This window comes from Balearica regulorum, chromosome 11 (assembly GCF_011004875.1).
Source record: "Balearica regulorum gibbericeps isolate bBalReg1 chromosome 11, bBalReg1.pri, whole genome shotgun sequence".
In the NCBI taxonomy this organism is placed as follows: domain Eukaryota; kingdom Metazoa; phylum Chordata; class Aves; order Gruiformes; family Gruidae; genus Balearica; species Balearica regulorum.
In genome coordinates, this window is record NC_046194.1 from 18162068 (window position 1) to 18176216 (window position 14149).

At 45.7% G+C, this 14149-nt stretch overlaps 1 protein-coding gene across 7 annotated transcripts in view; it reads left to right on the forward strand.

The window, feature by feature from the left end:
- Positions 1-14149, forward strand: part of GRIA3 (glutamate ionotropic receptor AMPA type subunit 3) — a 156065-nt gene that overhangs the window by 120647 nt on the left and 21269 nt on the right. For 6 of the 7 annotated variants that reach the window (XR_012837301.1, XM_075763570.1, XM_075763569.1 and 3 more), the window contains one exon: positions 13408-13655. Coding sequence is in view for 6 of the 7 variants with exons in the window: in XM_075763570.1 (XP_075619685.1) it covers positions 13408-13655 (248 nt within the window). In the remaining variant the exon portion in view is untranslated. Of the gene's footprint in view, positions 1-13407; positions 13656-14149 lie in introns of those variants that run through there. The other variant, XM_075763575.1, reaches the window with a different exon arrangement.

Genomic DNA, 14149 nt, shown 5'->3' on the forward strand with positions numbered 1-14149 from the left:
ACTACGCCTGCTCCGTGGTTTGGGATACTTTTCTCCCTGTAAGCTGTTTTCTCACTACTGCTAGAGCATCGGTGGGAGTGATAGTGCTCTGAGGCAGAAAAAGCTGTGAGTTCTCCTGGGTACAGTGCGATGCTTATTCCCTCTGCGAGGGGAATGTCCTCCGCCGCCCATTCCCCACCAGCATTTAACCAGTTCAAGCAACAGTTGGCTGAGGGGGTCAGGCCCGTCACCCAGTGAGAAGGGAAGCTTCTAACTGAGGGCATGGCTAGGTGAGGAGGTGAAGGCAATCCTTGCTTACACTGATTGCCGATACATATGGACGCGCGCTCTGGCTGTGGCATGTGAGAGGTAGCTACATCTTCCCGAGAGATGGGAGAAGTTACCTGGCTAAGAGGAGGAGGTCAGACCACGTGCAGAGGCACCAAGAGCAGTCGCTTGGCTTTATAGCTGGGCCGTGACTCCGCACAGGAGGTGCAGGACAGAGTCTCTCCAAGATCCCATAAAGAAGCTTGTGTAGGTATATCTCTTCCTAGAGCTGTAAAGCTAAAATGTTCCTCAAACAAAGATATTAGTCAGACATTGATCATAATGGCTGCTGTTTGGTCAGTGAAAGGTGCCAGATTGACAACAGCAAGGAGAAATTGCTTCCTACTGCATCATAGAGGGACTGCACATAAATGAGCTTCAGATACCCACCATCCACCTGCACGTGCTAGAAGGAGCTCCTGGAGAGCCTTCAGTCCACAGCTCCTTCCTGCCAACCCCATTTCCAACTAGGATCACTTTTGAAGGTTTCTTTTACAGGGATACCTGTCTGCTAGGAACTGGATGGATACCAGCCCCTCATTTCAGAGGAACAGATGGTAATGACTTTCAGCCACTTCAGACCTGGGCAGGCTCCAGCCAGTGACCTATTTCATAGTGTCGCCTGTTTCCCTAAACATCCCAATTTCTCCCAGATAGACGCCATCCCGGCTATGTCGATTAAAGCTAGATGCACCATTGCTGGTTCAAGCGCGCACGATGACTGCTGTCATCATGACGTTGCTGCCGGCATGACATTGCTCTCTCAGTTACAACAAGAGATTATCTTTTGTAACAGTTTCACAGCAGGCACTATCCACGCTCCTCACTTGTTGGTGACTCTCTGCGTCAGGACATTTGTCCCCCCGGTATATCTAAGAACCAAGTGAGCCTTCCTGTATTTTCATGGTCGCTGCTTGTTTCTGCTCAGAAACATTTTACATTTTGCACTAATTAGCTTATAAAGGCATTTAAGTGGCAATCGATAGATTACATCAGTTCCCTTTTGGCTTTCAGAGGGCATTCATTCATATTGGAAAGGAAAAGAAAGCACCTCTTAGATATTTATTAACATACAGTTGCAGATTAAGGAGTCCAAAATACCTCTTTCCCCTTCTTGAAAACTGGCAAAGTACTAGAAACCAGTTTCAAATCACTAAGCTACTACTTTTAAGGATGTATCTGTTAGAATTAACATCTTCTAATGCATTCAATTACAGCTTCAGCATATCTGAGCAGCTCATCAAATCAATGTAACACCATTTAATCCAAATTCAGCACTGAGCCTAAGCATAATACCACAGCCTAATAGGTTTCACACCTCCAATATGCATATATTCAAAAGGCACGACCTTTACAACCAATTAGTAATTCTTATGTAAATTTGGCTGTATTTAAACTTCAGTAGAAGCAGAACGTGTTTCTAGGCATTTAGAAATATAAATTGCTCTTGAATTTATGGTGGTATCTTTTAATGGATAGCAGGTATCTGTGTTAAGAGGCTTCGGTAAAATAACTTGCAAAGTCTGTGTTTGATCATTGACAAACACAGCTAGAACAGTTTACTGAAAACCTGAAATTTCAGAAATTGTCCTCAAAGTTGATCTCATGTGACAAGGCTTTACAGGTTGAAAGATTTAGCAAGATCTTGCGTCCTTTTAGTGGGAAATTGAAGGCCACTCGTATCACACCGTTACCGATGCAGTTAATCGCTGTTAACTAAAACTAAGGAAAAAGGAGGCCTCAAAGGATGGATATTCTATTGTCGAACTTTGTATTTTTCTCAGCAGTGGTTTCAAGGATGTCCCTGACAAAACAACTCTGCTATCCAATGGCTCCCCCATGCCTCAGATGAAATGACTTGCTGCTCTGAAGTCAGTCCCTAATTTTTTCTCCTGGGAATGGCATTAATTGCCAGGCCTGTTAGGAGTTTCAGTAGAAAGACCCAAGATCCTTTGGACACAATGGTTCCTGCTCTTATAGCTGGTTACTCCTACCTGGCACTGATGTCCGTGAGTATTGAATAGAGAGTCTGACGCTGACATTGCTTCTGCTGTCGATAAAGACTTGGGGCTCAGTGCCTGGAGAAGGCAAACAGGCTGACAGCCTTCAAGCACTGCTTAGATACTTGAGATATTATTTTTAGGAATTTTTTGCAACACGGAATGAAATTCCCAGCTAAAGCTAAAGTCTCCGTTACGTCAGGACGCATGGGAGCGATAGTTGACTTGAGGACACCGAGGATTCTGCACATGCTTTTCTTGTGCCTCCTGTGCGAAGGCTTCACTTCTCATTGCACTTGGATAGCCTGCCCAGACACTTCAGTAGTATTTTGCTCTTAATTAATGTTTTGCGAGAAGGCGATACTGTTCTTTCACGCCTTTGTGGCCATGTTCAGCACTTGAAATTCCTCTTCTTCAGTTTTCTCCAAAAGTGATTCTTTCCAAAACAGGTTCAGATGTGAGGCCTTTCTGGACTTCATTTATACATAAAATAGTATATAAAGCTGCAGTTTTTAGGACACAGGAAGTCATTTTAAGGATGGCCCCTAAGATGATCCCTCTATTTGTCTGTTCTTGGTTTCATCAAGTCTGAATAGGTCAGGAAGAGCAGATAGAAAAGCACGAGATGCCTTGGCCAGAGGCTTTGCATTTCTGTCTGTGGCTGTGGTTGCCCATGCTGAGGAAAGGTGCTTTGACATGGAAACAGGTACCAGAAGCAGCATGTAAATACAGTAAGGGGACTGGTGAGAAGTCTTTTGAAAGGAAATTTAAGTACAAGTTGTTTAGCTGGTAAAACTGAAGTCGATATAGAAAGTGATTTGTTGAAAAGAAAAAAAACCCACCAGACAGATTAACGCCAAAGCAGAAAATAAACATTTATCTGAAAAAACAGCTGCTGGATCCCACCCCAGCGGGCAGCATGCTGAGAGGTCTCCCCGTTAGGTCCCTCCTGGGCCCTCGGTCGGGGCAGGCTGCGGCAGACGAGGCTGGTCCTGCGGACGGGCAGCCAGGCAGGAGCTCAGCATCATCCCAGACCCGTCAGGGAGAGAGGCAGAAGTAACGACCGTCATGCGCCCTGAAGCACTGGCATATTACACCCAGTTATAAGATAAAGAGCTCGTTGCTTCCCTCTGATGATAAGGTTGTGTGAAGACAAGAGGTAAGGGAAATAAATTCCACCAGCAAGCGGTTTAGGTAAGGAAAAGCTTTGATTTATGAACCAATATCTGCCATGCGATTTTTATGCATTCTGTGCGATCAAACGATATTGAGATCATCATTAGAGCCTATTAAAAACACCATAATGAACTCTGTGCGTGCAGCACTCAGGGTTTCATCTGTAGTTAAACTCTTTGATTTTTAATTTCAAAATTTATTTTGCTAGTGAAGATGAAGGACTTGTTTCTACACGGCATTCGTACGAATGCTTTGCTTTTGCCTTTGGATAAAACTGTGATTAGCAGTTTTAAGCTTTTTGTGTTCTTGGCATTGAGCAAAACAACACAGTCATCATCCCAAATGCCTGACAGAAGTATTGAAGTGTGGCTGTATTTATGGACTTTAAAGAATAGAACATCACAGAAAAGTGATAGCTTCGAATATGAGCTGTATAGATCTTTGATAGGCAACATGGTAGCAATTAATCAGAAAAATTACTGTGTTTTAACTGTTTTTCAACACAAAGTGTGAAAAACTTGTTTACCTATATATTCTCTCTCCCTTCCCTGTTTGCTAGAGGTGGGGGTGTGCACAAACATTAAAAGGTGAATGTACGTGTGGAGAGAGATCACAGCCCCTCCATTGCATGAATGGTAGATGATCACCTTGTGGGGCTTTTTTCTCTTAATCTCTTGAACCTCCTTTCTGCCACATGGCTAACAGGCAGTGTTAAAGACAGAAGGTAATCAAATGTGACATAATTACAAAAGAAATGGTTTCCCATGAAGTGATCTGATGTCTTTAAGCCTACGGATTGGAGAGGAAAAATGTATCCTTACGGGAACTCAAATTAAGAGCTCATCCATCATCCACTCCTTGGAAAGGAAACGTTTGGATGGAACTGGGGTTAAGGTTGCTGAACCATTTTACTAATTTCAGCAGACAAGCCAGGATTCAACGAAGCTTTCAGTCAACACTTAAATATTTGACTAATTCTCTCCTTTATCTTCAACAACAGATGGCATTTGTCTATCAGTCAGCAGTACTTGTGGTGTAGGCTTTCCAGCTCACCTGTGTCTCAGTACTGCTCCGAAGTCGATCTCTGCAAGAACAGGGCTGCCGGCTGCGCCGCAGAGGTGACGTTTTCCCTTGGGTCAGGCAGCGCGTGCGGGTGCAGCCCGCGGTGGAGCCCGGCACGGCAGCTAGCGGTGGGTTAACGCCGTAACTGTGTCTGCACCGCAGAGGCAAGCGGAGAGCGCCTGGGGGAAAAATCACTTGCTGTTTGAACGCTCTACTTTTTGGAGAGCAGCTCTATGATAATGGTAATGACATTGCTCAAGACAGCGAGGATCCCGGTTTTTCAAGTCTCTCCTGCTTTATGTAATGCTGCTGTGTCACATTAATACATGCTTGTTAGGGATTCATTTAAAATACATGGGTGCTGATAAATTACTCACAGCACTGCTACTGTTGCTTTTGCATAATTAGAAAATACATAAAGGTTTACAAACTAATGATGTGAATATGAAACATCCCCTCTTGCAGTCCACTGGGATTTCTCCATCATTGCCCGTATATTGGCCTGTTCTGTCTGGAGCTGAAAGCTCATTAGACCTGACAGTGTTCAGATCGTGTGCTGGAAACGCCGTTCTCCCTTAAATTATTACGGGCCAAATCCAGAGTGGGGCTGATGTGCTGCTCGGTTGCCCAGACAAGACGACTCTGTGAAACATGGAAAGATGCCCCTTAGCCTGAAGGCTGACGTAACCCCCGGCTCCGGCCGGCTCGGGCACACGCTGCCTCCTGCTCGCCAGGCAGACGGACAGACGGACACAAGCGCAGCCGTACTGATCCCTGTCGTCTGCCTGCGCAGGCTCGCAGCGCGCTTCCTCGGGGCGAGCCCTGGCTGTAAATCACGAGAGGATTTACAGACACCTCGTCTCTTGGTAAAGACTTTCATTTTAATTTCCCGATCAGTGTTGCAGCGGGGAGGAATGGATGGCAGCAATAAAGCGAGGAGATAAATGTAGGCGTAGTCTGAAGTTCAGTGTTGTGCCAGGAAAGGACGTCTTAAAATCTTGATTTACATTCTGCTACTCAGACTGTTACTGACATGTCAGCGACGTCTCGTTACAGCCGGCGTGACTCTTGGCTTGTCTGTTTGTATGAGCGAAAAAAAAAAATAAGCCTGTTAAAGCAGCTGCAGCACATCACCTGCCTGCAGCCAACGCTCACGTTTTCAAAATGACCACGATCCACAGGAAAAGAAAACTCTTAAAATATTGTATTATTTTGATAAGATGAAGGTGGGGTTTTTTTATCGGGCTACTATGTATGTCAGGTGTGGAAAACCTGTGGTGTTGCTGAAGCCCGGAGGGGTTTTTGCAGGCTGCTTCGCTGTGTGCGCAGCCCTGCCGTTGAGCCTCCTTCCCCACCGCCACCGCCGCCGCCTCCGCGAGCTCCCGGCCGGACTGCCGTCCCTGCTGCGGGAGGGGAGGGACACTGCCGGTGGGATGAGAGGACAGTCACTGTCCTCACAGCCCTTGTACAGGGGTTGCCTGAGTCCTGACCTGGGGGATCCCAGAGGAAAGCGGGGTTTGTTGGCCTGATCCTTCGGCTCTCTGGGCTTCATTTGCCCCAGCTGGGAAAGACAAATGTGATTTCTAAAGCAGAAGTTATAACGTCATTAATTAGAACAACAAACCAGCGTGACAATGTCTCCCATCGCAAACTTGTCTGTGAAATATTATTCACCAATTCACCCTTTCTTTTAGGTTTATGCATATGCTATCAAAGATTTGTGTATTCCTGCAAAGATACAGACTAGTTTACGCGCGCATGCTTGAACCTGGCTTATCGCACAAATTCATAAACCGTGGTTAGAGTTTGGTAGCTAAAAGAGAAATGCCCTGTGCATGCTCAAGGCATCTGACCTACTTTCTTCCGCCAAGAATGTAATAAAAACAAGAGGTTCATGTAATGATGGGATTGATTTTTCTGTCCATATAGGTAAGTAAATTGCTGGCATCACAAGTTATCTGTGGCTAAAAGCTGTGACATTGATCTATTAGACTTTGCCCTATGACCTTCAGTAAATGCCATTTCTGCTTTCATGTCTGCACGTGGGAAAGGGGACTAATGGTGCCCTCTGGCCTTTGCAAGACCTATTTTTTCCTTCTCAGTAAAAAGCTTGGAAATCTCAGGCAGAGGGACCTAACTAATAATATTTATCATGTTCTTATTATTAATGTAACATCAGTAGGCCAGCCGCCGTGTGCTCCAGAGCTGGCGTTGGGCTGGGGGCTCCAGCCACTGTCCCTCACTCTTCCCAGAGGCAACCGTGGCAGGGGTGGCTCGACCTCAAGCTTGCAGAAGAGCAGAAAGGCATCAAATCAAACCCTCATCTGAAAGACCAAGCCAGTGGTAGCCACCCCGTCGCAGTTTGCCATATTGAAAGTCCAAGAAAGCAAGTGCCTACAGCTGACGGATCTCAAAGTGATCCCCAAGCCAGGCAACAGCGGTGCTACCACGGCAGTCTTCTGGCGGTTTCTCACTCCTGTTTAGTAACTTGCTTTTTAATGGTTCATGAGCTACTGGATTCATTAGCTGCTGTAGAAGAGCTAATTGCACATGTGGAAGAAAAGCAATGAGTGATGGTAATGAAGCTAAGGTTCATGCTTAACTACCTAAGTTCGTATCAGTGAGGCGTGCATCTATATAAAGGCAGCATGTATTATTCAGATTAAATACCTGCACTGTTTTTAGTACGGACCTTTGTGTTTTGTATCAGCAACATCTGTCTGACTTCTTAGGGCTATAAATTTCCCTCGTTAAAGAGCTATAAAGTGGTCATAGGGCTGGTGTAGCAGAGGAGCATGTTAACTCTGCTGCTTTGGGTCCTTCATCGACGTCTCTGCCTACCTTTGTGTGCGTGCCGTGGGCAGGGTGCTCCATCCGCTTTGCCCTTGTCTCGCTCCCCTTTGCCGCGCTTCCCTGTTGGATTTATGCATTTCACTGTGTGCTGGCTACTCCAGAGTATATTAAAGTTTACGTAGCCTGGACCCAGCCCTGAGACCAGGCAGCTGTAACTGGCTTCCTTCTGGCTCTTCTGCCTCTCCAGTATGCCCATTCCATTTCTTACACTGATACTGCCCAGAATGAAACATTCTCCTGTTCTTCTTATAGCCCCGCTCCTGGATTAGTGGGGGGACCTTATCACTTTCTCTCCTCTCTCTTTTTTTTTTTTTTTTTTAAGCTTGTTTATCACTCTCTTAGTTTTGAAGACAGAGGTAAAAAAATTAACATCAGTATAATCTAAAATTTTAAACATACAGAGTAAAAAAGAGAGAAGGTATAAATGAATTTTAAAAGTAAAATTCATTTGGGTGAATTTGGCTCATGACTGGGTGATCGACAGTAATTACCTATAAGAGAACATTTTGAGCTTGACCGCTGGGACATAATTTCCTGGTGCCTGTCATAAGAACCAGGGGACCATGTTGGTCATTTTAATAAAATACCCCAATGGGGTGCATGAGGCGGCATTTTGAAGAAGACCTGGAGGTTGCGGAGAAGGTGGCAGAGAGGGCAAAACATTCTAAAATAGGCAAAGGGCATCCCTGTGACAGACTTTAACTATAGAGGAAAAATGCTGTTTCTTTTATATATAATAGCTTCAGCGCTACTCAGTAGTGGAGGAGGTGATGCAATGTCACTTTTAGCAGAAGTGTGAGACAGATGTCCGCAGAGGGGGGGAAGGTAACTCGGTCAATGGGAGAAGGCTTCGGTCGCAAAGATATTTTAGAGCTAAATTTAACCAATGTCAAGCAATTGTCCAAGATGTACTGGGTTTTGCAGTAAAAAACTGCAAAACCAGTTTTGCATCTCTGGCGGGCTGGGATGTGCAAAAGTGAAACCCAGGCGTCTGGTCCTGCTCAGCTGGAGCCAGGTTTGTGGGTGCTGGGGTTTCGTAGTTGCTGAATGGATTGAAGAAGTAACGGTAACTGAGAGGTAAACCTGCCTCCGTCCAGCTCACTTTGTGATGCTGTGGCACACTGTGGGTTCGTTTCATTTTTCATTTCAGTACTGTTGCCAACCACGCATCAAAACCAGGAGAACCAGACTGGAAGACAGTGTTTAAATTGTGGACTGATTGAATTGGCACTTTCTTTTAAAACGAACACCTTGCTGCCCAGAAGCATCGTGTATTTAGGTACCGGTTAGTAACGGGCCGGGTGAAGTGACTCCTCAGCGTCACTGGCTCTGCTGGCAGCTGCCTGCACCCTTGTGCTGAGGTGTGTGTGGCTCATAATTCTGCATAAACATTTCCGAATAAAGAAGAAACCAGCACTATTGACAAAGCAAAGGCCAGCTCTATTTATATCTGCAGTAAGGCTGCCATAATGAAAAGACGCTTTAATGTGTCCCAAGGCCTAGATGAAACACTGAAAATGTTGCTTTTAAGAAAAAAAATGATAATAATATCCCCTTGAAATCCTGAGGAAATGTGTGTGACGGACTTCTTGAGAGCAATATCAAAGAAACGAAATAGGAGTTGTAGAGCATAGGGAGTTACTGCAGTTACGGGCTTTGAATTGGTTTAAATCTTTGCTTTTAAGTTTTTTTCTAAATATCTCTTTAAAAGTAACACTTTAATGAGAGGGAAAATGTTTTACTGCCGCTGAACTCTAGCAGCAGTGCAGATCTGTCAGATCTTACCTTATTTTGGAGTGTAAATCCTTTCTCTATGGTTGCTCCTGCTGTCTGGCCCCTCGCAGGTGTCAGACTCCTGGGGAGGCACACAGTCACTGGCGGGGGCTGCGAGGGGCCGCGTGAACGTCTGCAGAGGAGGACAGATGGGTGAAAATGTTCTTTCAGCACAGGATTTGCAGCTTTATAGTTAGGAAAGAAATTTTCCTTTTCTGAAAGTCTTTCACAGGCTTCTGGATTTTTTTTCCTTATATCTAATCTAAATCTCCCCTCTTTCAGTTTAAAGCCATTCCCCCTTGTCCTGTCACTCCGTGCCCTTGTAAACAGTCCCTCTCCAGCTTTCCTGTAGCCCCGTCAGGTGCTGGAAGGTGCTCTGAAGTTTCCCTGGAGCCATCTCCAGGCTGAACAACCCCAACTCTCTCAGCCTGTCTTCATAGGAGAGGTGCTCCAGCCCTCTGATCATCTTCGTGGCCTCCTCTGGACTCGCTCCAACAGCTCCATGTCTGTCTTGTACTGGGGCCCCCAGAGCTGGACGCAGTACTGCAGGGGGGTCTCACAAGAGTGGAATAGATGGGCAGAATCCCCTCCCTTGACCTGCTGGTCATGCTGCTTTTGATGCAGCTCAGGATACGGTTGGCTTTCTGGGCCGCAAGCGCAGGTTGCCAGCTCATGTTGAGCTTCTTGTCCACCAACTCCCCTAAGTCCTTCTCCTCGGGGCTGCTTTCAATCCATTCTCTGCCCAGCCTGTAGTTGTGCTTGGGATTGCCTCGACCCATGTGCAGGACCTTGCACTTGGCCATCTTTCTTGAACTTCATGCGGTTCGCACGGGCCCGCCTCTCAGGGCCTCTGGATGGCATCCCTTCCCTCCAGCGTGTCAACTGCACCACACAGCTTGGTGTCATTGGCAAACTTGCTGAGGGTGCACTAGATCCCACGGTCCATGTCGCCAACAAAGATGTTAAACATTGCTGGTCGCAGTACTGACCCCTGAGGAACACCACTCGTCACTGGTCTCCATTTGGCCATCGAGCCATTGACCACAAGTCTTTTGAGTGCGACCATCCAGCCAATTCCTTATCCACTGAGTGATCCATCTGTCAAATCCGTGTCTCTCCAATTTAGAGACAAGGATGTCATGCGACACAGTGTCAAATGCCTTGCACAAGTCCAGGTAGATGACGTCAGTTGCTCTTTCCTTATCCACCAATGCTGTAGCCCTGTTGTAGTAGGCCACCAAATTTGTCAGACATGATTTTCCCTTAGTGAAGCCGTGTTGGCTGTCACAGATCACCTCCTTATTTTCCACATACCTTAGCATAGTTTCCAGGAGGATCTGCTCCAAGATCTTGTCGGGCACAGAGGTGAGACTGACTGGCCTAAAATACCGTCTTTCATTTCATCTCATTGCGTCTGACCAGCTTTAATCAACTGATTGTTTCATGTTGTTGAGCAGATGTAAGATATGGCACCTGGGGCGGAAAACGCCCGCAAGCACTTCTGAGCAGGTTTGCAGGTTTCCCAGCTCCTCTGGTGGCACTGTCCTTTTGTCTAAGAAGCCTCATCATAAATCACTATTTTGCCCTCACTGTGAATTTAGGGGAACGGCTGCAAAGAGTAGCGCTAACCGAGCAGGATGCAGTGGCTGGAGTCCATCACCTCCCTGGTCCCTACTCCCAGGACGTCCGTGGGTCCTCACTCAGACTCCCCCAGCCAGGCTCTGGCCGCTCCGAAACCAACACATGCCCGATGCATTTTATTTCTAGCTTGCATTTTTGTCTGCTTCTACTAGATCAGACTGCTATACCCATTTAGTTAATTTGATAATAACAAGATATTATGAAAATCCTACTTGGCAGAAGAAGAGGTAGACAATGATGATATAGAAATGTACTGATTTTTATTAACCACATCATCCAAAAGAGTTAAGTGAAGGGAGCAAACTATAAAGCTTAGGCTATTTGTTAAAGTTGAAAAGAGATGGGGTTTTGAGCCGTGGAATTTGGGGGTTTTTTTTGCAGCACGAATGAGGATATTCACCCTTTGCCCTTGGAGCAGGGAACGTGCGTTGTTTGGACCATTTGCAGCCCTGAGCGTGCTGTTGGCACTCATCAGATAACTGTTATTATTAACAATGCACAGATGTATTGGCAATTGCTTTTAGGTAGTCAGGCCAGCTGGAAAGAGTATGAAAGAACTTATTAAAGACAGATATTCCGGTGTGAATTAGAAAATGAAAAAGAATTCTGGTTTATCTGTGTAATTGAGGGCACACTCTGCAGAGGAAAACAAGGAAAAGCATACGTAGCGCATGCACAATTTTTGAAGGCTAACCACTTCAGCTTGCCGAGTGGTATAAAGAGAGAGAGTAAAGCTGTGTTTTTACCTTCCTTTTGTCCCTTAGATGCCCACTTGCAAATATAAATGGGCAGGTGCGTTTGTGTTATTTATGTTCAAAGAAGATGAAGTTTGTAAGGACACGCACCTTACCATGCTGCCCGCCACAGCTCAGAGCCCCTGTCCGCATCTCAGGTTATTCAGTGTTTGCTGTTGCAGGGGAAGCCAGGCAAATCCCTTGGTTCCCTCATTTATCTGTGCGAGGACCATTTCAGGCCCCATTTATATCCCCCTTCCTCCCATCGCTTCTTCACAACCGAAGCCGTACAGCCCGTCTTTAGCCAAGAAACGCTCTCAGCTGAAACCCCTCTTGCTTGTTTTTCGCACCCGCCACCCAGCCAGCTCCTGATGAAGCTGCACTGTGTTGTCGTCTCTGATTTCCTATTGTCGATCAGGCTGATGTTAATTGGTTTGCATTTTCAGTTGTTTTTCAGCTCATCAGGAAGGATAATTAAAATAAAATCTTGCCGCCCATGCTGCTCTCCATCAGTCGTAGCGACACTAGCTGAGCACGTTAATCTGAAGAACGGTGAAGGCAGGGCTTGCTCCCTGTGAAATGTTCGGAGGCTGGTTGTTAAGCATTACGTTATTCAAAACACATTAAATTGTCCTGAACGAGGAGGAAACGTGTCTCGATCATCAAGCTGATGGACATTAACAGTCTTCTGCCACAAGTTTGTTAAATTTGAACTAGATTTAGCTACTGCCTGCCTCATTCCCATTCTGCAAGGAAAGCTGTGGACAGGAACCTGGCAAGGAGTAGGAGGTATAAATTCGAGATACCCGCAGCTTGGACTGAAAGCCTTATATAAATCCTTTGGATTTCTAGACTTTAGAGAAATACAGTTGGCATTACTGCCTTCTGTCGACCAAGCAGGAAAGTTGAACCGGTAGTCCAGGATATGAATGCTTAAGAGTCTGGAGGTGGCTTTCAGATCTGAGGGTGGTTTAAATGTTACTGGTGGGGAAGAGGGAGAAGGGGAAGTAACACATTTCTCAACGTTTCCAGGTTTACAAAACCTGTATGCTGAGCTAGAGGCTGTTAGGATTGGCTCAGTCTCAAGACAAGGAAAACAGGGGAAAAGAAAAAATACATATATGCATGACACGCAAGCAGTTAACCAGCAATTTAGTCAGCTTATTGCTAATATTTGTGTTTGCTATCTTTTAGGAAAACCTGACACTGAATTTTGAAAAATTGACCATTGATTCATAAAGGATTTTGTAATTACTATTCATACCCCTTGTGTGAGCATCGCTATTAGAAGCCACTAGAGCTGTCCTGGTCTCCTGTATCGTAGACCTGCCATCGCCGCTGTGAAAAGCGGACTCCTGCCTTGCTGGGAACTTGTAATAAGCAAATGTCTGTGTTTCCTGGCTATGAGTTAGCACAGAAAACCAATGCTGAGTGAGGACTTGTGCGAAGAGGAGAGGGTTCTTCTGCATCTGTTGGCCGTGATGGATGAGCTGGGATTTAACGTCCTCCCTCTGGCTCAGTAGCAGAGCAGCACGCAGGCAGATAAACCCACGGCAGAGCCGGAGCTGGGGCGCTGGGACGGGCACACACCGTTTCTCATTCTGACTGCCGGGCTGCCAATTACGTGGCAATTAGCAGAATAAATGTCTGAGATATGTTTTCCCCTCCCCAACCATTTTTATGGTTTGGTCATTGTTCAGGGGGCAATGTGTCTCCCTCCGAGCTACCTTGACTTTTTTATTTGTTAGCCTTAATCAGTTACAGGGTCGTAATTATACCCGTAAGGCGACTAAGCCCAAGCAGCTCAGTCTTGTGCCCTTGCCAACGCGGCTCTTCATTTCCCTCTTTTTTGTCTCTCCCAGAGGTCAAAAATAGCCGTCTACGAGAAAATGTGGTCGTACATGAAGTCGGCCGAGCCCTCGGTGTTCACCAAAACGACGGCAGACGGGGTGGCGAGGGTGCGGAAGTCGAAGGGCAAGTTTGCCTTCCTGCTGGAGTCCACGATGAACGAGTACATCGAGCAGCGCAAGCCCTGCGACACCATGAAAGTTGGCGGCAACCTGGATTCCAAGGGCTATGGTGTAGCAACCCCCAAAGGCTCAGCATTAAGGTGGGTGGAATAATATAACAATATCCATGTTGTTATAGTATTCCACCTACCCTGATGTATTGTGTTGTCATTTTCTTTCTTGTGGATTTTGAGGTAACTTTAAAGTTTAAAATCTTCAATATTCCATGGAGTTAAATAAGACGGTAAATTATGGTTTCGTTTATTTAATGCATCCATTTTTTTAGTGTTCTCTTCGTGTTGTCCTTTCTGATTGTTTGTTGCTGTTTTAATTTTACAGTTCAATGGCTTTTTCAATTTAAATGGTAAAAGCCGAGTTAACCTGCCATATGTGACGAATGTTAACTGCATGATGTGGTGTTCTTGTTACCTTTTTTCTCAAAGACGATTTCCCCATCCCGCACACTTCAGTTTTGAGCAAATGTTATCCTCCATGCCACCTTACAATATTTAACCCTGTATTTGCTGTACAGACATTTTGATAGCTCCACGTTCTGTGAAATTTTAGCCAATTTGTCCTCTTGTGCTCCTTTTTT